This window comes from Ailuropoda melanoleuca, chromosome 2 (assembly GCF_002007445.2).
Source record: "Ailuropoda melanoleuca isolate Jingjing chromosome 2, ASM200744v2, whole genome shotgun sequence".
In the NCBI taxonomy this organism is placed as follows: domain Eukaryota; kingdom Metazoa; phylum Chordata; class Mammalia; order Carnivora; family Ursidae; genus Ailuropoda; species Ailuropoda melanoleuca.
Window position 1 is genome coordinate 106,939,462 of NC_048219.1, and position 24,407 is coordinate 106,963,868.

Here is a 24,407-nt window from a genome sequence, read left to right on the forward strand (position 1 = left end):
CTACTTAACATCAAGCCTTCCAAATCTTAAAATAGGGCAGGTTCCTGTTTATAATTTAATTTGGATAGAATGAGTTTCTTGAAAGCCCTGATCCAATCCTCTTTCAGTAAGGCCAGCTTTCCAGTCTGAGTCTGTTAACTCTACCTGGCTTTTCTATTTCCCTGAAATCTGCTTCTGGCTCTAGCCCTCTCTTAATCTCTTATAGATTGACACAGCTGGCTAGGCAGGAATGCTTCTTGCACCCCCTCTCCTTTTGGATAACTGCCCATGGAGACTTTCTTCCCAGCAGCCAAGTTATCATGTTGCAGTATGCCAAATGTTGCAGAAGAAATACCTCAAGTGAACATTCTAGAGATGGAAGGGTGTTAAAATACGTCCCCCACCCCGCTCCTACTTTATTATCCACGACACTGATGCCCAGAGAGGTCTCTTGTGTTACGGCCAAGGTCCGCACACCTGATGGGTGGCAGTGTTGAGATGAAAGCAAAAATATCAACTGTCATTTTTTAAAAAGATTTCTATATGCTAAAACTGTGATCAGGGCATTAGTTAAAATAGGAGCGTTAACAGTCAGGATAACCACAGTATTGATGGTGACTATAAACAGCTAGCATCTGTTGAACACCTACCATGCATTGGATACTGAGCATTTTACATACTATTTACACAAACTTGGAAGTAAGTGTTATTGCTTTCTGCTTTTTAAAGATGAGGAAACTCAGTTGTTTAAGAACACATGGAAAACATGTGAGAGCCAGGAATGGAGCTCTACCCCTGTCTGACCTCAAATCCTGTGCTCTTGACCACTTTACTAAATTGCTCCTTTTGGATCTAGATAAACCCAAGGTCTTCTGAACCCCTAAACGCTACGCATGTCCCTTCAGCATGCTGCCTCCTGCTTGCTTTAAAACATATGGTGTACATAGCCGGTGAAGCCGAGCCATCCATACATTCAGCAGTCATTCTCAGTGCTTTCTGGGCACTGGTTCTTGCTATGGTATATACAGAGATGACCAGCATGTGTCCAAGGAAATGCCAATCTTTTGGTAATTACAGCTAATACATTGTGTAATAATTACACTAATTGCAGTGTGATTAGTACTAATTGAGGCATGGATGCTAGAATGTAAGCCAAGGGAGTACAGAAGCAGTGACTATTGCTCACCATGGTGTATGTGGCACCTAGAATAGTGCCTAGCACGCAGTGAGTGCTTGTGGATAGTTACCGAGCAAATCAGTGAAGGGATGAATCAAGGAATGAGTGAGTGGGTGAATAAATGGAAAACTGTGGGAACTCTAGGGGCAAGTGCTCCCTAGGGAGGTCAGAAAAGGCATATTAAGGGTCTACTAGGCAGAGACTTAATTTGTTGGTCAAGTCTACAGAGTGCTTCAAGCACTGGTGACAGAACCAAATGTGTTTTATTTAAGAAAATAATTATGGAAGCAACATAAAGCAGTGGTTCCTGAATATGCTTGCACATTAGAACCACCTGGGGATCTTTGTGGCCTCCCAGTGCCCAGACCATATCCCAGACTAATTAAATCACAACCTTTGGGGATAGGACACAGTCATGAGAATCTCAGTGCCTGCAGATAATACCAGTATGCAGACAAGTTTGAGAACCACTGAAGACAGGGTCGACCAGTAGTCCGCACATGCTGGCACCGTGGGGCAGATGCAGTTTTCTGTGTGTTTTTGTTATGAAACTCCCTCAGGAACACAGCCACACCCATTGTGGATGGATTGCCTATGACTGCTTTTGTTCTCTAAGGGCGGGGTTACATAGTTGAGACAGAGGATATGGAGCCTGCAAAGGTGAAAGCATTTACTCTCCGGCTCTGTGTAGAAATACTTTCAAATTCTTGGGAAGGAATTGATTATACAGAACCTGGGAATTTCAGAGGGTCAGATGAGAGGAGGAGGAGGGTACCTGAAGGAGTGGCAGTAAGGAGCTACGGAGCAGAGTCCTGCTTCTAGGACTCGTCCTTTGAGGTAGGATGGCCAGACTTTGGTGAAGGATGGTTATGGGGTGTGGGCAGGGATAAAAGGCATCACTGAGGACCGATTTCTGGGTGAATGGCAGTGTGGTTCGGTGAGCAGTTTTTATTCCTGCGTGTGAAGTTGGTGCACGATCAAGTATGTTGGCTCCCTGTGGGTGCGGGGGGCGGGGGTTGTATGGTTGGGTGAGGATATGGGTGGATGGAAGGAAGGGTAGTGAAAAACTATAAATCACAATGCCAGTTACATAATAGTCAGAAGGGAAAATTTGACATAGGAAAAACTAGGAAACAGCACAAGACAGTATAGAAGTTTATATTGTAGCGGCTAGAAATTGAAGACCTTTAGGAGGTCAGTAGGGGCTGGAGTAATGAGAACAAGTTCTATGGGGGAAAGCAATAGCCACTGAGTATCTGGGACACATTAGGCACTTTTCTTTTTAATACCTCATTTAAGCACCTGAAGAATCCCTCACAGGTTGCTACCTTATTATCTTTTCTGTCACAAATCCTGTTTTGTGGGTTGGTTGTTTTGTTTGTTTCCCATGAGGAGGAAAGACCAGAGAGGTTAGTGACTTGTCTAAGACCTCATGGCTGCTAGTGGAGCTAGGTAGTAGAGATAGATTCAGACCCAGCTCTTCCTTGGTTTCAAAGTGTGTGTGTGTGTGTGTGTGTGTGTGTGTGTACGTGTACGCACGCCACCATTTACTTTTGCCAGAATCTGAATCCAGGCTCTGGATAGGCCTTGATGTGTGGGCAGAATTTGGATAGGCAGCACATTGGGACCAACCACGCAGTCCTCCCCAACAACATTCTTGGGGTTGTTTGTTTGCCTATTAATGTTGCCAAGTGTTGTATCTTGAAATAAATTATTTTTCCTTTTTTTTTTTTCTCTTTCCTGTCCTTTTTCAAGGATAATGAAGAAGGTTGTAGGAAACCGATCTGGCTGTCCAACTGTAGGAGACAGGATTGTTGAGCTCATTTATATTGATATCGTAGGACTCGCTCAATTCAAGAAAACTCTTGGGCCATCCTGGGTTCACTACCAGTAAGTGCTACCTGCTGTCCTAAGTTGGTATTTTTTTGTTGTTGTTGTTTTGTTTTTGTTTTTAAACAGAGGAACATGGTTACAGGCAGAAAAAGCTTATCAAATATTACCTTTCGGACTGAGTAGGTTTCTCATTCCTAAGTGAAATTCACATTCTCCACAGTGACTTTTTACTTTCAAAGGCTATTCATTATTTTCATTGATTTCTTTTAGTTATAGAAAATAAGTGTCTGGCCACCTCTTTATCTTCCTTAATACTCCTCATTCTTCTCTGTGTGCCTACACCAATCTCATTTGTTTAAGTAGCAATTTGGATAAAATGTGGAAAATGTCATTTCTTATGTTGCTCAGGTTTGAGATGATGACTCATTTCTCTTCCCCTTTTCCTTGTGAGTTGTCATTTTTGGAAGAGAAAGCTGTGAATACCTTGTCTGAATGCTGGGGTCTTGTACTTTTTAAGACAAGACCTGTGCTGAGGATGACCCGAGCGCACGCCTTTATCATTTTGGAGAAGAACTCGTTGTTTCCCTCAGTATGGGTTTGGGACCATGATTTAGTGTTTGAAATGATTTTACATGGTACACAAGCATGGCATTAAATAACGGTGAATTATATAATGAAGTTTATTAATCTTTCAGTTTTCTTCCAGTCTTCCTAAAAAGGCTTAGTTTGATGCTGTGATACCTCCAACACATCTTGTAACATTTATGTGCATTTTTAACAAGATGAGCGTAGCTGTCAGGTTCAGCCTCCAGGCAAAGTATCCAGTTTGAATTTAATAATAACTTTTAAAGAAGAGAAATATGCTATTTTTGGTTATCTTCCCCTTACTAGAGTTGGTACTGGCTTTAATTTATGGCCTCTAAAAGTTTCCAATAAATGTAAATAAACGTATCTTATCTAATGGTGTCAGTGGTACATATATTTGGGTAAAAATCCTGAAGTTAGTACCTACCTGACTAGCTGAAAGTGAATGTTGACGTACAGTTTGAACCAACTTCCTAAAAGAACACTTGGAAAATCTTTCAAGAAGCCTGACTTAGAAATCTCTCCATGTGTTTCTTTTCTATTGCTATTGGGTAAAATGATATTTTGGTGTGTCTTCTAACTTGACCCAATAACTGAATCCTTAATGACTCGAACTAGGTCCATTTCAGATTGGTTTATAATTTAATATTATTTATTAACTTTAATCTCCAAGCCTATGTCAGATTGCAAGTCCTTTAGTAGAGATTGAAAAGAAATAAAAAGTCAAAATATTAAGAAGAATCTCCAAAACATAGTAGAGCAAACGTCATTGTCTGTAAATTTTCTTGGAGTTTTCTTCCCAGTAGCAAAATTTTTTTCTCTCTGGGTGGTGCCATACTCAGGGACAGAGGGAAGGGGTTGATTGAGAAGAGACGGTGTACTTTTCATTCCCTTTTGGATATAGTTTCATCAAAAAGCAAAATAAAAATCTTGGTTTGGGCCAGGATAGCACTCTACCTTCTGCATCACATTATTCCTGGTTTGGTTTTGGTTTTGGTTTGTTTTTTCCTTGAAATCTTCATACACCACAAGCCATCACATTTGTTCTCAGTTCTGTGGAAATAGCCATCTTTCTTTTTGGTTAATAAGCCATGTAAGTAAACCATCATTTTTTTTTTCCTTTTTAGCTACAGCATTAAAGAAGGAAAGAAGGGCAGAGCTATTGTTCTCTGGCATTTAGCAAATGGCAGACATCTGGTACAAAAGGACCAAGGCATCACGGGCATCCCTAGACTCGCATATCCTCACCATTAAGAAGGGCTGTTGGGATGGAAAAATATCCTCAGTGGTAGGATTTAGGTCAATTAAAAAGGATGATTTCATTATTAAAATGGTCACCACTGGTTGGTATTAGATTCTTGTTGGAGGAAAAGGCACCATCTCAGAGGAATTTTATGGAAGGGTGTAGTATGTACCTTCCCTTTCTTTAATAAATTGTCTACATTAGTGATACTTGTCGGCAGGAGGTCTGTTAGGACTTTAGCCCTGCTGTCTTTGTGGTGTGATGAAGCTAAGATTTCATCCAAAGACCAAGCAGGTCCTCTGGAAAGTTTCTTGCCACATCTTTCCCTTTTGAAGATGAGACACTGTCAGGACTCTCTGAATTCATCTTGGTCGATGGTACGTGGTAGGAATTCCATTAAATGTAAAGGGGTCATCTGATCTTCCATTTAGGAACAAAACCTTGAGTCCTGTTGATCTTGGAAACATATTTGTAAATTCTTTCCCAATTATGTAAGGACCCAAGAAATTCAGTTAAACGTGTTCAGTGCCTACATTCAACTAGTATACCCCTCAGGGTTGCAAAACTCATACCCATTTCGCTTCTTATGACGTCTTTGCTGAGTGTATTGAGGACACACAGGAAAGTGAGGGCAAATAGTGCGAGATATACCATGTTTTACATCCAACTCCAAAGTAGAAAGTAGGTCCTGGTAAGAAGTTATCCATTTTACAGTAGTGTGGCTCAGAGCAAAGAGAATGTTCCAGAAGTCATTTGGCATTGCCGCAGCAATCCCTGTTAGAAGGAGGCCAGCTGCCTTGGGCAGCAAGGCAAATATCTTTTTAAGTCATCTGTCTGTTCCTGATGCTTCAGACACACAAAAGACATTAGAGGACCTGCATCAATATTAACAACACAAACCCAGTTCCAAACACACAGCTGTAGGATGTGATTGAAGGAGGGAAGCCATAATGTTAAACCTCCTCTGCCATATACAGAGATCCATCCCCTGCCTCTGGTTTATAAAACAAACCCAGGTCAGCTAAAAAATAGACAATTCCCAAACCAAAGCTTACGTAGGAGGATGTAGAATTCTAAGTTTCTCAGACATTCGATCATTCATGCTATAGCTTTCCTCTGGGAAGAAGCTCAGCATCACGGAGCACGGTATCAAAGTCCGGGCTTGCAGGCATTAGGCTCCCACCAGGCATCTTAACTCATCAGGGTTTGTCTTAATTATCTAAATTTAAAATAAAACCAATAAAACTCCAAAGTTAAAAATAAAATCACACGCCAAAGCTAGAGAGGCATATACCGTGTAGAGTAGATTGCAAATGAGTCGAAGTAGCCAAAACCTTCCAGAGGAAGGTTTCTTAGGACAAGGGTGGCCTGTTCCTCCCTGCTGTGCCTGCACAGTGCCTGTACTCTTTGAGGCTCAGCCCTGGCCCTTGGGCAGGAGCCGAGCAGCGCCACCTGTCCGTGTGTGTCCCTCCCTCCCCTTCTGCTCTCCAACAACCCTCTACACAGCAGTCACTGTCATCCCTACATGAACGCTGCCATCTTTCTCAGAAGAAAGTATGCTGGCTCCAACCAGTGGCTTTTGTATCTAATTTTAGTTAAAGAGTTAATTATAATATGGAAGGTTTTTATATAAGTTTTTAATGCAAACTTTGATACTAAAATATATCTAAGTTAAGGGATGGCAATGTTTTATTAAGAAAAGAAATGCCCCAAGCTACTCAAAGACCAGGGAAAACACACACGGGTCAGTTCCTTGGTTCCCCAGCTTTCTTTTTCCTGGACTGTGGCTCCTGTTTCCATCCACCTGTTGGTTGTCAGGCTGATGATATTCTTGGTGCTAATTGGGAAAATTGTCACTGTGATGCTAGCATGTTCCTTGAGAGCCACACAGGAGTCCAAAATAAGGAAACACTTTCTGTGGTCAGCTTGTGTTCCCTCCTGTCCTCTTTCTTTTCCTCCCTTCCTTGTCTAGACAGAGGGTGGCAATCTCAGAAGAGAAAATCACCACATGAAAGTGGTGATTTGCTATTGATTTTTCTGGAAAATCCAATCTGGTGTTTGCATTTTATTTTTCTGAATCACACGTTGATGTAAAAAAAAAAAAAAAGTTGAGAGAATGCCTTCATCATAGTGGGAAAAGGAAGAAAGAAACTGGATCCGGTGCTTACAACTCACTTGCCATTATCTGATTCTAAAATGTGGTTTTTAATATATATCTGCTTTTATGCTCATCAGTAAGAGCCATTCAGAAGTATTGCTGATGTATAACCACAGGAAGCAGAGCTATTTTTATTGGCCAGGCCCAAGCTAAATTAACATCAGTGGTTTGAGAATCAGTGATGAATTGAAAGAATGAGTTAATTAATGTAGGAAGTTTCAGCATTGATTCTTGTGATTGGTCATTTTTCTGTGTACTCTAAAGCAGTGATTGACAGGCTCTTTCTGTAAAGGGCCATGTAGTAAATATTTTAGACTTTGCTGGTCATATGGTCTCTGTGGCAACCACTGAAGTTCTCTGTTTTTGAGTGAAAGCAGCCATAGTTAGGCTCTAAATAAGCAATTAGGCATGGCTATGTGAAATAAACTTCATTTCTGAACGCTGAAAATGGAATTTCATCTAATTTTCATGTCACAAAATATCCCCCCCCCCCCCCCTTTTTTTTTAAACCATTGAACATAAAGATCATTCTTAGTTCACAAGCCATACAGAAATAGGTGGCAGACCAGATTTGGCTGACCCAGTTTGAAGCCTTTGTTGGAAGAGCCAAATGAAACATCTTCAGTCTTACTCCTGGCTCTGGAAGAAAGCAGTAATGTTCCGGTACTGTCAAATACATAAAAATCAACACTGCCTCTTCAGAGGGATTCTAAACTCTACCTAAAATTAAATACTCTTATTAATTGATGAAAATGGTCAACGATTGTTGAAAGAGCTAAGGCATGCCTTATGCTTTACGGAGAATAAGACCTCCATCTTCATCCGTTCAGGCTGCCGTAACAAAATGCCACAGTCTGAGTGGCTTAGAAACAACATTTACTGCTCACAGTTCTGGAGGTTGAAGTGCAAAGTCAGAGAGTTGGCATGGTCAAGTGAGGCTCTCCTCCCTCCAGGTCTCGGGCTTCTCACTTTGTCCTCACCTGCTGGAAGGGGCAGGGGGAATTCTGTGGGTGTCTCTCTCTCTCTCTCTTTTTTTTTTTTTTATTTATTTTAGAGAGAAAGAGATCAGGAGTGGAAAGGATGCAGGGAGAGGGAGAGAGAGAATCCTAGGCAGACTCCCTGCTGGGTGTGGAGCCTGACCTGGGGCTCCATCCCACGACCCTGAGATCATGACCTGAGCCTAAATCAAGAGTGAACACTTAAGCAAGTGTGCCACCCAGGTGCCCCGGTGGGGTCTCTTTTATAAGAATACTAAGCCCATTCATGAGCTAACCACCTTCATGACCTAATTATCCCCCAGAGCCACATTTCCTAGTACCATCACCTTTGGGGGCTAGGGTTTCAACCTGAGAATTTGGGAGGGGAATACAAATATTCAGACCATAGCCACTTCTAAAAATGGTAGTTCTTTGTTTCCTCACAACTCTTCATTTGGCACCACTGTATGCTTGGCCCTAGCTAGGGGGACGGCAGTGAACATGGCAGTCTGCAATGCCAGTTCTCGTGGAACTTTGTGTTTTGCTGTTATTTGAGCAATCTTCTGTGACTTGTCAGCTAATCTGAAGCAAAATGTATATGTGTGTGATGGCTCAGGCTCAGAAGTCACACATGGAGATGTTTGGTATATACATTCTACAGTCTCTCACTTACCACCCACTAGTGTTTCTGATGAAAAGTATTTGTCCGTTTTGGGTAGTCCCTGCAGGACGGGTTAGAGCTTTTANCTTTTTTTTTTTTTTTTTTTTTTTTTAAGATTTTATTTATTTGAGGGAGAGAGAGACAGAGCACGAGTGGGGCGGGGGTGGGGTCAGCAGAGGGAGAAGGAGCAGCAGACTGCCCACCTAACAGGGAGCCCGACACGGGGCTCTATCCCAGGACCCCTGGATCATGACTTGAGCTAAAGTCAGACACTTAACAGCTGAGCCACCCAGGCACCGCCACCTCCCCACCCACCCCACTGCCTGAGCTTTGACCTTTGGAACTTTGGGGTCAGGGTTGTAGTTTTATCTGCATTGCTTTTTCCTTTCAGGTGCATGCTCCGAGTCCTGGATTCATTTGGTACTGAGCCAGAGTTTAACCATGCTAACTATGCCCAGTCTAAAGGCCACAAGACACCCTGGGGCAAATGGAATCTGAACCCACAGCAGTTTTATACCATGTTCCGTGAGTACTCACACTTCACCTCTGCTTTCCAGAATGCCCCCCACCGAAGATAAGTGGGAAAAGAAACTAAATGGCTGTGTATTTTGGATAGTGATTCTCAGGGCTTTTAGCTGTAGAAATGTGTGCTGTGGAAACTTTCCCTTGGGAATAACTGATTTCTTTGTTGTTATTGTTGTTTAATTGGAATTGAAAGGCCATGTGAGCATTTTGTGAAAAGCCTGAAAATGTTCTAGAGAAAAAACGTTCAACATGAAGTATCACTGAAAACCATTTGGGAAAGGACTTTGGGTGGATTCTGGATTGGCAGACACTGAACACATTTCATTCCGCATGGATGCTGCGTAGGGTCCACCTGATGACTGCTGAGGAATGAGGTCTTTCATGTAGATAGATTTCCCAAAAAAATAAGTCTTAATTATTTAAGCATTAACCCTTGTAAAGAAAAAAGTCAGTTTTTTTTTTAATGAAACTGTTTTAAACTCTGTTCCATATTTAATCATCTTCTCGAGCGCTAGCACCAGAATGAAATCTCACTCGCTCTTGCTTACAAGGTGTCATTGATGCCAACGGCAGTGATAATTTCAGGAGGTGTCATAGCAGACCCCTCAAAAATGATGAACTGACTGACCCCAGTGTTAGGTGCTTCGCATTTTTCTGTGTGTCGTCTTCCCTTTCCCACATTCACCATTTCTTACTGCTGCTGTCAATTTACTGCCTCGAGCCTCATTTTATTGATAATTAGCTGAGGATTGTGAAGGAAACTCCCAAATTTGATAGTGATCATGCCCAAAATAAACTTAAAGACCATATGCGTTGATGATGCGGTGAAGTCCTGTTCTGGAAATGTTGCACGAGTTAAACATGACTTCGTTTGAATGCTCAGAACGGAGAATTCCCATTTTCCAAAGTTGTCAGAATAATTTTAATCCAGAGATTTTCATCCTAGAGTTAGTATCTGAGATGCGAATCTATTTCCTTTGTTAAGACCCAAGGGACCCGCGGCCTACTTTTTCCCTGTGTGCTTGCCTCTCCCCCTTGTATGCAGTCACCTGAAGATGACCTTTTTCTCAGGTTCACCAGACATAACAAAGAACACATTGGGCTTAATTCTTGCATGTGACATATGAGACAGAAGAGTTATGGCAATTGGAGGGTGGTGATTTAAAAATCAGCTCATGGTCAAGGGTTCACTGTTCTTTTCAGCTCAGAAGAATTTGCAAGAGCATATTATATGCATGGCAGACATTGTTACTGCTCCTGGGGCTATATCGTCCTGCTATTGCAACATGTCCCGGGGGGCACAGTTTAGGGCACAAACTAGTATGCGGTGTGTTGGGTGACAGATGGCTGCGCAGCATGGTAAGGCATGATTGGAGTTAGCGTGTCGTTTGACTTTATTGTATAACTTTTGAGGGTCTAGGATGAGGTGGTACAAAATAATGTGAGAAGTAACCTGTGCATTACGTCAGATGAAAAACGTTAGGCATTTCTAAAATGGCCAGAATAGCCCAAATGATATGCTGTATAGATGTCCTCTACAAGATGGTGTCGCCTTGTGTCCAGGGAGTAGAAATAGGAAGTGTTTCCAGAAAGTATTAAGTTCTCTTCTAGAATGTTGAAAATCAGAGTCCTAAAAACCTATTTTGTTCTCCATGAATGGAGGATTTCAGCAGTGTTGGGTAACTGAATTGAAAGAAATGCATTGCTTAAAATGTAACTACAGATGAAGACATGGTTTAATTCCTATTAACCTGGGAAGGGGGTGAATTTACTCAGAATTCAGCAGGAGTCAGGGGAGAAAACTGATACATTTGACTGCCTTAAAAAAAAAGAACCTGTATGGCAAAAACATAAATTCTATCTTGGTGGGTTAGTATCCTTTAATATATAAAGAGCTTTTAAAAACTGAAGGAAACGTTCCGTAATCCAAACAGGAAAATGGGCAAAGCCATTACTCATTCTGAGGAAAAAGAAGCTTATTGCCCCAGGCATTTGAAAACACATTACCCTCACTCACCGTAGAGAGAAATGCGTATTTTAACAGCACCAAGGTACCATGTCCCCAGCATCAGGTTCACCAGGATTCCGAAGGTGGTAGCATAGCTATTCCAATGGTGAGGGTCCGTCCATCTTTTCCTGCCCTACTAGTGAGAATGCAGCCTGGTACTAACGGGGGAGGGGGGGGGCACGTATTTGTTGGATCTAGCAAAACTATCAACACATCTTCCTTTTGACTGAGCAGGTCATATCTAAGAGTCTTTCCCAAAGATAAGTGAGCAGAAATAAAAAATGGTGTGTGCACAGGTCATTTGTTGTGACACTGTTCGTAATAGCAAAGAGTGGAAATAACCCAGATGTTCATACTAGGGGGCTGAGTGGATAACATGGTCCACTGAGAGAGGGGAATACTGTGAAACTGGAAGGACCAGTGAGGACAGTCCCCACTGCTCTGAGGGCAGTGACTGGGATACAGAGAAGTAATAAAACCAGCAGGCAGGGCAGCTTGTCGACTTACTCCTTTCTGTGTAAAAAGGCAATGTGTGCATATGTTAGTGTATATGAATTTGCCTGTTTTTTTCAAAAGAAAGTAAGGATAAATAACAAGCCGAAGAAAATGACTACCCCTGGAGGAAGGGGGTGCAGGACCAGGCAGAAAGTAGATGTCTCTTTAATGTACCTTATTTTAATTTGGGAACCATGTAAATGTTTTACATAATAAAAGAAAGAAAGGAAAGAAAGAAAGAATTCACTAAAAACTGAAAACAGATTGAAAAAAATAAAACATGCCTAATGTTCTATCAGATTAGTGTGAATGTCCCACACAGAGAAGATAATTACTTCAAGTGACTTTAAAACTCAGTCTTTGGATCATATATTCATAGTGGGAAATATTTACATTGTTATTTGAAACTCTTAGATGTTTACTATAGGAGCCTAGATTTTCAGTATATGAGAAGTTGGGTAGTATTTAAAGAATTTAAGTAAAGACTGTATCATCCTTGGCTTGAATAGGAAATATCAGTATCAACTTTTCTCTTCAAAAAAGGAAATGTTTCCTAGCTCTGTACTTCGAAAAGGATCAAAAGTAGAGACAGTCCAGTAGCAAGGAGTATCCTCAGCCCTCAGATTGGGAACCTTTTCAGTACCTTCCCCACTGGGATGCCTGGGTGGCTCAGTTGGTTAAGCGTCTACCTTCGACTCAGGTCACAATCCCAGGGTCCTGGGATTGAGCCCCGCATCGGGCTCCTTGCTCAGCCGGGAACCTGCTTCTCCCTCTGCCTGCTGTTCCCCCTGCTTGTGCTCGCTCTCTCTGACAGATAAATAAACAAAATCTTTCAAATAAATACCTTTCCCACTACAAGGAACCTCCTGCTCAGATAAATAGTGGATTCCAGGTCTAGGTCAGGCAGCGGTCACAAGGGGACCTCTTGACATGCCAGAAAGCACGGAAGCTAAGGAAGACCACTGGGGTAGAGTCAGAGGGCATAGGAACTAAAGACCGGATAGTTTGAGAATCAGAAAGAGGAACAGCTACAGCGGATTGCAGTCAAACCAGTGACGGATACCCTGCGGGTCCAGGATGATCCTTCAAATGAGAGAAGCCCACAAAGTCCATCGGTCCCCGTTCGCAAGTTGCTAGGACACCACATCATTACTCTGAAAAATAAAAGGAAAGAATCCAGCTTTGATCCTGCCTTTCTAGGGCAAGTTGTATTTGAAGGTAATCAAAAGTTGATGAAAGAAATTTGCTAATCACGAAGAAATCACAGCTAATAAATGCCAAAGGAACGAAGAATGAGAAAATCAGCATTTTAATTCTCCTAAAGAGACAGTAGAACAAAGCAGGGATCATCCGTGGTTGGTACAGCCTTCACGTCACAGGTTGGTGGAAAGCTTTCTCATGAATGATGCTGCCTTAAATGGAGAAAATATGGACATGAAGAGGGCAATTAAGCAGTTGGAGACCTTTGCTGTATTGTGATGTGTCTGGGCTGGCGAATTGGCACAAAACAGTGACTCCGAAAGCCTGTCCACAGAGAACTGGGGTGCCTCTCCAGAGGGGTCCTTTCCTACCCCAATGATGAAAGGGTGGGTTTGCTCTAACCCAGTCATCCCCACAGAATCTTCCATTCCCTCACCCTTCAGGTAACTGTGGCTATTCTCGTGATCTGAAGGGGAAGATAGTTGGTTTGAGTGTAAAAAGGAAGTGTCAGGTTACATTTATGTATTGTTAATTATTTTTAAGCACTGCATATTTACTGGAGTTCACTGTGTGGGTTGACAGTAATCATTATATCGTTGGTGTGTAAATATGCACGTGTATTACACAGTTGGACTAGGTCTTGTGCTGATGGGGTGCAAAATGGAAAGTGTAGCTCCCCAGGAATAGAGTGTTGTACTTGTAGAACTCTATTGTCTTCCAGTCCAGCTGTCGTCTGACCAGATTTAGCAGTGTTCTGGCGTGTGTGAAGTGCAGAGAGAGGAGGGGGAAGCTGGTCAGAAAGGGCCCCGCTGGAGGACAAAGGGAATAACGCACCATTGCTGACACGTCTTCGGGAGCAATGGCATGAGGTTGTGCTGACCAGAGCACGTTTGCTCTTAAACATTCAGAGTTGAACACTTGTCACCTTAAAGCTGCTTGTTTCTCCTCTAACTCCTCTCCTCACTAAGTTGGTAGAGTTTCTACAAGTTGGAAAACCTGATTTTCCTTTATTGTTTTGCTCCAGATCTCAGAATTTCACTGCAGCCAGCCTCTTTGTGTATTCTGTTTGCATTTGGGCGTTTTTGTGTCAGTATAGACTATTCCTGACACCTCCCGAAGTGGCTTCGGGGACCATCTGAGTGGTCAGGCAATGCTGAGTCCGTTTGGCTACATCTACTGAGTGATTTTTTTCAAGAAGCTGAAAAGTCTAGGAGTTCCTCCCCCGTGGCAAGCCCCTCGTTCCTGCACTCACCTCTTGTCCACACTCCAGGCAGCCTGTGGGCTAGGCACTAAGGCCTTCCTCTTGCCATCAGAGATGGCTCTTAAAAGCTCAACTTGGACTAAGCTATCCCCGCTCAAAGACCCCCGTGCCCTCCCATTGCCCTCCCCCTACCGCCCCCCTACTCCATACCCTTCCCCAGGTGCTCTCCCCCGCCCCACCAGACAGCCTGCTGGTCTCTGAAGTACCTGCTGGATGCCTCCTCAATCTTTCTTCCTTCAGATCACCCTGATAGCAAAATTGCTTTTTTTTTTTCTTGAAGACTATTTAAAAGACTTCCTTTATCTTTTCAGTAAAATTGAAGAGAAATGTTAACCCTATCACAAAAACAGAAAGCCTCCCCCCACGAAAAAAAGGCCCCCAAATTCTAACATAAGCATTATCATAGTTTTTTACGGCTGTATTTTTACGTGGTTATAAATACATAATAGAATTCTGGATCTCCTTTTTTTTGTTCCTTCACTTAATAATTTTTTTCAAGGTTCTTTTAAAACCATGATTTCCAAAGCTCTTTTATAGTCCATCAAGTGACTAGCTCATAATTTGTACCTATTTTGGGAAAATTATGTTGTTTCTTGTTGACAAGTAACCCGCGGCTTTTTCTGGGCTTGACAGGGTCTTGGCTTGACCCTCCAATTAGGCATTATTTCCTTCAGCAGCCTTCGGTCTGCTATACATACTGCTTTTTCTAAACTCCTGAAGGTGGTCTGATTTTTCTCACTTCCCAACAAGGTGCGTTACACGTCGATAAACAAATGCAAGACCTTTGCCCGTACCATTTACGAGAGAAAACGAAGCCCTGAAGTCGACGACTCATGCCTTGAGGTACCCGTATTTGGGTAGCTCTCATTCCCTGCACGACACCCTTTCACAGCCTCCTCCGCCTTATGTAAAAACAGTGGTGCCGAGACGTGTGTATGTGATCGTGCTTGTTCCTCCCCCTCGCTGGAGACCCTGGCTGAGCACAGCGGCAGCAGAGTGACGAGACTCCTCACCCCAGCGCCCAGGCAGTGTGCTACCAGACTTCCGGGAAGTTTCGGTAACATTCAGCGGCCTGCTGAACCACCTCACTGTTCATTTCACCGTCAGAGAACATTGCGTGTTCTCTGCGCAGAGTCCGTTCATAGTGGCTTATTTTTAGTTAGTGAATTAATTTTTTGAGGACCTGCAACATTTTGGCTGTTGTTCACCATCTGAAGACACCGAATAGTTCGCCTTCTGGGTGCTCTCCTTCTGCACTTCGAGTCGAGGGCTGGGGAGGATTTAGCCTTTCTTGGTACATGTGGACATTGGGGGCAGAAAAGACAGGGAGCTGTCATAGAGTTGAGTGAAGAACAGGCTGGGGGTTCTGGAGGTGTTCGTTGAGAGCCTTCCCATTTCACCTCCAGTCCCTCTCCTTTCTTTACACCATATGGCCTGCCTCATGCTCTTGGCCTCCTCTTGGCTTTTACATGTCTTCCAGGGAGCCTTATTTTCTCTGATGTGCAGGCCATTGTGTGTGTACTCCTTGGTCTGGAAGCCCCGCGCCCTCACCTCCAACACACACCCACACCCTTGTTTGTCCTTCGGGTAGGTGTCCTGTCCTCTGGAAACCTTCCCTTCCCTGAGCCACATGCTCCTGTTCTGTGACTCTTGCACCGGTATTCTAACCCCAGCCCCACCTTGTGAGCCTCACAAGCCTGGTCACTGCTGAGTCCTCCATACCTGACGTGGAAACATCACTGGTGATAGGTATTCGTTGAATCAATGGGTGAAAAACAAAAGGACTCAGTTTTCCCCAACTACAGAATGGGGTTGGTTAAAACATAAGTCAGATCCCTTGGGGCGCCTGGGTGGCACAGCGGTTACGCGTCTGCCTTCGGCTCAGGGCGTGATCCCGGCGTTATGGGATCGAGCCCCACGTCAGGCTCCTCCTCTATGAGCCTGCTTCTCCCTCTCCCACTCCCCGTGCTTGTGTTCCCTCTCTTGCTGGCTGTCTCTATCTCTGTCAAATAAATAAATAAAAAAATCTTTAAAAAAAAAAAAAAAAACATAAGTCAGATCCCAACACTCCTATGCTCACAATGCCACGGCATCTCACTGTAGGGAAAGACCAGTCACCCCAGTGGCCTCAAGGCAACAGTACCCCTCTGGCCTCATCTCTTACTACACGTCTCCTTGCTCACTTCTCTCTAGTCCCATAGCTATTTCTTAGGTGGGTCACGCACACTCCTGCCCCAGGACCTTTGCATTGGTTATTCTATCTTCCAAACATTCTTCCCTTAGACTTCTGTGTTTTCTTCAGGTTTTTTTTTTTAAGTATCTTTTTTCTTTTTAAAGATGTATTTATTTATTTTAGAGGGAGAGAGAGCATGCCCATACCTGGGTGTGGGGGTAGGGGAAGAAGGAGAGGGATAGAGAGAATCCCAAGCAGACGCCCCACTGAGCACGGAGCCTCATGTGGGGCTCGATCACACAACCCTGAGATCACGACCTGAGCTGAAATCGAGAGTCAGAAGCTTAACCAACTGAGCCACCCAGGTGCCCCTCTTTCTTCAGGTTATAACTCAATTGTTACTTCAGTGAGACCAACCCTAAGTCCCCCTTTTTTAAGTACAGCTTTTTCCTCCCAATTCCCTGTGCCCCTTCCCTGCTTTATTTTCCTCATTAACTATATTACCAGGCAACATTTATGCTTCCCTTATTTTTATTTTATTTTTTCCTGCCCTGCAATCTGAGACATAGGGGTTTTGTCTGTTTGGTTTATTGCTGAAACTCTCAACACCTTGAAGAATGTGTGGCTTAGAGTAGGCATTCAGAAAATATCAGTTGAGTTAAATTGAACGATAATGCCTGTTCTATTTTAGCCCACACAACAATGTGAGGGAAAGTGAGACGTGTTGTATAAACTTAAAATTATAGAAGCTTCTCTGTTGAATCATATGTTGTACACTTAAAGCTAATGTAACATTATGTGCCAACTAGACCCCCCAAAAAGGTTTTTTAAAAACTCATTACAAAAGCTTTAGGGCCAGTGGCCTTCAAGTTGCTCTCTTGTGTCTTCCCACGGATGGTTGAGCTTTCACCAGTTCCAGTAATTCTGGTCGTAGTCATTGACGTTCTAACTCTCTGAATTTCTCCCAGAAGTTGGGGCTCATGGTGTGGTTTATTTGCTTGATCAGGTTGCAATAATGGGCTCATAGACCAAAGATTCTGCCTGACAACACAGGACTTGTAGAAGTGGGCTACTTTCCTTTCATGCAAATGATAAACCTATTCGCTTCGGCTAAGGATCACTTCCACGTGAGACTTTATTTTCAGGGCCTGACAAGCAGAGGAGCTGTTTGTGATTCCAAATGCCTTTTTGACCTTTGACTTCCATCAGTAGGACTCTTGCCTTTTACTTCTGTGCAGACCAGTGAGTGATGGGATCAGCCTTACAGTTCCTTTATCCGAGTCTCAGCCTTTAGGAGTGATGTTCTTCTGAGGAGTCCATTCCCTCCTAAATTGCTTTTTGACACTTGAGAAATTTACTCCCATGTGCCTTTTGTCAACAGTTCGGGCTCTCATCTTTTCAGCCCAGCTGTACATAATAGTTTCCCTAGCTTGCATCCTGACCTCTTCTCTCTCTCTCTCTCTCTCTCTCTCTTTCTGTCTTTCTCGCTCTCTCAGCTCATCATCACCACCATTTGAAAAACTTCAGTTTGGGTAAAATTTGAAGTATACTATCACTGGCTGTGTAGTTTTTAAAGCCAGATAACTTCTTGTGCGTTGTGACTGTATTTGTCAATAAACTTTTTCTATCACCCCAGTCACATCATCAGAAACAGGATCAATGTCATGAATATGATGGTAGCCAATATTCTTCCCCACTTTGTTAACAGAGTTTACAAGTATACACAAAAGGTGAAAGAAATGCACAGTAGAAAACCGCAGCCTGGACTCTACAGTTAACAGCTTCCCTTACTCGCTCTGTGACCTCTCAATCCATATACCTGTCTGCTTGCCAGGCATCAGTCCACATTTCTTTGATGCATAAAAGAACACTTAACCCATAGATGTTTCAGCATATCTTAACTAGAGTTCAGTATTGGTCACCAAATCAATTGTTTTTCTTTTTTATCTGTAGCATTGAGTTATTTTCTGTTGGTCTCCCCAGATGAATACGAGCTCAGTGAAGGGAGTTTCATTCATGCTTGCTTTATTCACTAATGCACCCTCAGCTCTTCCCAAGTTGTTTTCTGGCTCATAGTAAATGCTCAATAAATGTGCTACTGTTGAGTGAATTGACAGTACTTGAAACCTGTGATGTGAGGATTTTACAACTCTGTGTCACTGATTGGTTTCCCTTCATCCCATCTTTAGTTTTGTGACCTAGATTAAAAGATATGCTAGTTTATCAATTAAATAAATATTGAACACCTGTCACCTAGTAAGCATGAGCTGCTTTGGCTAATGATTAATCCCATGAAGAACAGGCTTTAGTTTTTGAACTTTTGCGCAAAGAGCCTGATGTTGGGAGTAGTTTAGGCATGGCCTCTGCTGCTCGGTAATGTAGATCTGCCTCCATATAGGGTTAATCATACCAGCTAATTAAGCATTTCTCGTTGACTTAATCAGTCGTGCATGCAAAGACTATTTGCTCACTTTCCTACTATACTCTGGGAGTCGGCATAAAACACAGTTCAGTCTCAACATACAGTCAGTCATTGAGACGATAATGTGTGAAAGGGACTGTGACTCTTCATGATCTAAGAGGAGGGCTACTTACTTCAGTGTCGGGAAGTTAGGGAATCCCTCAACCAGGAGGGTGAAGGGAGCTGAGCCTTCAATGGGGAGGAGGTGGAAGAGCTGCCGGACATGCTAGCACGAGAGAAGACGGAAAGCATGCATTACAAACCCTGAGTACGTCACCATGGAGCAGAGGTATCAGAGGGTGACCGGAAATGAAGCCGGAATGACAAGTAGGCTGCCAGTGCTTCATCCTGAAGGAGGTGAAGATTTTCAGCCGGAAACTGACACAGTTCCATGTTTGTTGCAAAGGATGCCCTGTGAGGCAGCACAGAGGATGTGCCAGAGCAGGGAGCAGGGAAGGAGGAAGGGCAAGGCTGAAGGCACGGAGACCACTCAGAAACCCACTGCAGAAGTGAGAAGAGCATGATGGTCTACAATACTAGTCAATTTCGATAGTCAAGAATTGGAAACATCCTAAACGTCTCATAGGGTGGACTAGTCAGGATTTTGGTCTTGTTGACTTGGTTACATCCCTGGGAGTTATTGACACCAGCTTAAGGTTGAGCTGGATTCAGGCTTGCAGAATATCTTTATTTTCTGCCTGTCTTGGCTTTGCATTTCTCTGGATCAGCATCCTTCTCACATGGGCACACAAATGACGTCTGCAGCTCTCGACTTCTACCCTGCCAGCTTGGTGACTATAGCAGAGACGCCTGATTTCAAAAGTAGCTCTGACTAGTCTTGGAGCAGCTGAGATTGGCAGGACTTGGATCATACCCCCATCATTCAAATGAGCCGTGGTCAGGAACAGTCTTCTGTATCATGTGCCCATCCTTGGAGGCAAGGGAAGCGGGGGCAGACAAGAGGTCAGGACTGGCGCCAGTCCAGCCACATGAATGAAACAGAATTGCATGGCCTGGGAGAAGTGTGGTTCCATAAAGCAGTGCTGGCGGGCCAGAACCATGCGGCGTCCCAGAGTTCATACACTGAAATACTATACTAGTTTAACAAGCAGTGATGAGCTGTGGGTATTAACACCCAAAGAAGCCTGTGGCTCACTTGTAAGTGAAAAAAGTTTACAAAAGAGTAGGTATAGTAAAATCCAATTTTGATTTGAGTATTAAGAAAATCCATGGGTTGCCTGAGTGGCCCAGTTGGTTCAGCATCTTACTCTTGATTTCAGCTCAGGTCATGATCTGCAGGTCCTGGGATCGAGCCTCATGTTGGGGGGAGGGGGGGGGGTCCACGCTCAGCAGGGAGTCTGCTTGAGGATTCTCTGTCTCTCCCTCTGCCCCTGCCCACTCTCACACATGCTCTCCCCCCCAAAATAAATGAATAAATCTTATTTTAAAAAATCCGCTAATAGTGGTTATTTCTAGGTGATATTTGATATCTTATTTTTCTTACATCTTTTTCTGTTTTCTGAAAAAAGTTTTACACAGAGGATATGTTTCTTTTATAATCAGGAAAACCTAAATAAATCATTTGAATAGGGCAAAAGAAAACTGACCTATTGCAGAAGTCTCGATAAGAACCAATGAGGCCAGAACTAAGAAAGGTGCAAAGGAGGGAGAGGGTTAAAGAGTTTGGGGAAGCTGACATCCTCAGGACTGGGTGAGGGCTGAGAGAGGAGCCCAGCCTGGCTCTGGGTTTCTGCCCTTGGTGATCTGCGGGCATGGGGAGCCCCACCACGGCAGGGCCAGCTGTCATTAGGGCCAGCAGACCACCTATTAAAATGAATATTTGCACTTTTCGGTGCAAGTGCTTAGGACTTAAGTGGTGGAAAGGCAGACCTCAGAGTCTCAGGTGCTAAGAGAAGGATCGATTTGACTGAATAAGGTTTTTGAATTACATTTGAAATGCAGACGCTATGACTACTTGGTAGAAATAGCATACACCTCATTTATTAAGTGTTTGGTAAACTCTGTAAGGGCAGAAACTCATCTTGATTCTGTAATCTCTCAGTACCTAGCATTTAACTTGGTTTTTTAGAAGGAGTGCTCTAAAATGGTAGTGGTTGAATGAATTATTCAAGCCAAACTCCCAGTAGTTCTTAAGTTATCACTGTAATCTGCTCAGGAAGTTCATCAAGCTGATTTGTAATCATTTGTAAATAGGTGCTTCCAAAGTACTTAAAATAATGCTTTTCTTAACCAAAAAAAACTAAAACAGAACAACAACAACAAAAAAAAACCCTGCTTGTCCTGAATTGTTTTAAGACCACCATCAATGTTTAGCAAATCCCCTTCTGCCTGTCACATGTAAAACGAATCAGCTTGGCCCCCATGTGTGCAGCATAAGTAACTCAAGAAACAGAGGTGGTCTTATATACATTTTTCCCCCTGGGTCTTTCATGTGTATTTTGGTCTACCTTATAACATCATCTTCCTCTGAAACATGTTTACCACTATAGTTCACGGAGCCCAGAAGATAAACTGTTTGGACTATGAGGCTGTATGTGAGGATGCTTTAAGAATCTTGGGCTCTGGGACCAGCTGGTCTGGCTCTGAATCCCAACGTTGCCATTTCCTAGCGTGCAGATTAGGTTAGTTTAAGTGTCCTGCCCCCACCCCCGCCCCTAACTTTCTCGTCTGTACAAACATGTTAAAAGGTTGTCATGAAGATAAAAATCAAATAGTCACTATAAAGCTCTTAGCACAGAACTCCGCACATAGAACTCAAATATTAGCTATTTTAAAACTATTAGATTTGTTGATCTCCTGGACGGAGTGACTTCCAAATGTGCAGGATTTCCTGTGTCCCATTTATGATGAAATTTTTAAAGTTTACCTTGACATGTGAATACCTTCTCTTTGAAACCCTCCCAACACGGGTAAACTCTCTGTTCCCGTCTTCAGGCAGAGGAAAAGACAAAGCTTGGGCTGAATTTAGATCTCCACAGAAAGGTCCTTTTGGATAGCATCAGCCTCTCTTTGTGACGTTTGACTTACTCTAAGTGATTTTAGGAGCACGTGTGTTGAGACCTGGGCCCTTGGGGACCATGTCACCAGGCCGGTACCCAGTTGCTGGCCAGCTCCTCAGAAGGAAACCACACCAGGGCCTGTGGTGACTTCCGAATCACCTGTCGGGTAGCTTGCGGCTGAGTGACCCCTCCTGGACCCCTGCCCAGCGTCCCCTGGGAAGACACACGGAGGGTGTGACCGGTGCTAGTGAAGGGTGGCAGTTGGGTATTTCTCCTTCGGTCATCCATGGTCCTTACCGGTGCTCGCAGGTTGCCCATCCCCCACCTAACACCTCCAGACCAGAGAGAGGAATGGACATAAAGTGTTTCTGTGAAAACTCAGAAGAGCAGGTGTTTGTGATTGTTCATACGGTGTCAAAATTGATTCAGTGCCAAATTACAGTCCTAAAGCAGTAGAGGCCCACCACTTCTCACAAGGTGTTTGACACGCCGTGTGCTCCCTCTTGCTCTTCACTGTTCAAGCTCTGAGCTCCAGGAATCTTTGACACAACATTACATGTGTATAGGAGTTCTTTTCTTTTAGGGCTTTGACGAGTTTACTTTTGACTCTACCTTAGTATATTGCATTTTTCCCACCTGTGACGTTATTTTAAGCAGGAGAGTCAAATTCCACCCTTTTAGAGAAGTGTTCTTCAAGGGACTAGATAACTGAATTTCAGAAACCAATATCTAAAGCATGGAGATTTAGTCACCACATAACATTTTCCAAAGATAAAAAAAAATGCAGTCTCAAAGTTTAAAGTGTCAGGTTCTATTTCAGAATTTTCACGGTTAACCCGACGTTTTGCAAAGAGCTGTTTTAAGTTGCCTTATTGACATTTTGAATGCGCAGGGGCTCTCTTCCCCTCCTTCATCCTCCTTCAAAGCCCCTCACCACCAGCTCCTCAAAAAGAAAAGAAAAGCAACCATTGCCCCTTGTTGGCAGTAGAATTTATTCACTAATTTACTTTCCAGCCAACTGCAGCCATTGCCTCTGGGCACTTGTTCAAAAACGCAGAAATGAAATAACAGATTGGCCAGACCGAACACAACTCCCCAGTCACAACCCTATTATCTCCTCATTCTGTCACCCCCATTAGGCAGAAGCCCGGGAGACTGGATGGTAATAACACAGCATTTATGCAGCTCGTTCGTGTCCACAGTTCTCAGCTTTCCGCTGGTGGTATTCCCTCATCCGTCTGCATGCAGGGCAGAGGAGAGCGAGGGCCAGGGCTTTAGGCTCCTAGGCCTTTCCACAGGCCTACCCCTGCCCATCTTTAAGGGCTCCCGTGCAGGCCTCCTGGGAAAGAACTCTTGCATCCTGAAAAAACCAGAGTAAGACAGAGGATCCAGCTTGCTCTGTGCGCTCACGACCTACCAGTGAAGGAGTACGGTTGAAGCCGCATGTGTGGATTTTTCTGAATATCAAGTACCTCTCCATTTAGGTTATTTATAGCTGCTCTATTCAGGGCAGAGTCGAGCAGAGCAGCGGCTTTGTTTAATACTGTGGGGCCTCTGCACGGCCATCTGAGAAACACATTTCTCTGGACAGAATGAATGTGCAGAGGGCCGTCTCTGTTTCAGCTATAGAGGATTGTTTTCTGATTATTGTTTTCTTTGTGAAATTCCTCTTAAAACTACAGGCACAAGAGAGAAATGTTGGGGGGGGGGATGGGGTTGCTTCCCCTGCCCTTTGACTAACTATTAAAATAGAGAAGTTTTAGAACTCACATGATGAGCGATGCAGAGGAAAGTGCCTTTCTCTTGTCCAGTGGTCTATTCTATAGACTAGACACTGCTCCTTGGGGTGGGTGGCTTCTTGGAATGGCTCACATCCCAGTGAGTTTCACCTTTCATTCTGTCTTCATTCCCTCCATCTGTTCAGTGTGGCTCCATAATTATCTCTCTCATTAGTGAGTAATTCTTAGGGGAGGTGCGGCGTCGGGGTGATGCGGACTGGTTTTGCCCCCCAAACCCGCTTTCCCCGGCTGGCATCGGGTCAGATGGTATGAGGCTGCCCACAGCGGCCTTGTCCCCATGAAAACCCTTGATTCAGCCCTGCTCTGGCCATTTATTGGTCAAACCTGGATGGCAGCGTCGCTGTCAGGAGACAGTGGCCTCGTGCTGAGCAAATAGGAGGGCAGGCGGAGAACACACAGCAGAATGCTTTTTTGGACAGATGCATTTTACTGGGGGGGGGAGGGGGGAGGGCAGGATGTTGTTCAGCATTTGGTTCAGGTTAATGCATCCTGGAGACAATTCTCATGGAAAGGTTCTGCTGGGAGTATGTGGGAGTAGGCAGTCCCCTGCCTCCCCCTCCCCAGGTAAGAAAGAACGGGGTAAAATGAAAACATTTAATTATGTGCACGTTGGCTTATATCAAACTCATAATCATTGTTTCTTCTTGCTGATGAAATCCTAACTACCCTGTCCTTTCCTTTCCACATCAGCTCATACCCCAGACAACAGCTTTCTGGGATTTGTGGTCGAGCAGCACCTAAACTCCAGCGACATCCACCACATTAACGAAATCAAAAGGCAGAACCAGTCCCTTGTGTATGGCAAAGTGGATAGCTTCTGGAAGGTGAGTCAGTCTGTGTATGCGTCGCTCT

General features: G+C 43.7%; 1 protein-coding gene across 6 annotated transcripts in view; it reads left to right on the plus strand.

Moving 5' to 3' along the window:
- Positions 1-24,407, plus strand: part of MGAT5 (alpha-1,6-mannosylglycoprotein 6-beta-N-acetylglucosaminyltransferase) — a 329,395-nt gene that overhangs the window by 209,889 nt on the left and 95,099 nt on the right. For all 6 annotated transcript variants that reach the window (XM_034654457.1, XM_034654459.1, XM_034654462.1 and 3 more), the window contains 3 exons: positions 2,912-3,046; positions 9,005-9,138; positions 24,246-24,379. In XM_034654457.1, coding sequence (XP_034510348.1) covers positions 2,912-3,046; positions 9,005-9,138; positions 24,246-24,379 — 403 coding nt within the window. The remainder of the gene's footprint in view (positions 1-2,911; positions 3,047-9,004; positions 9,139-24,245; positions 24,380-24,407) is intronic.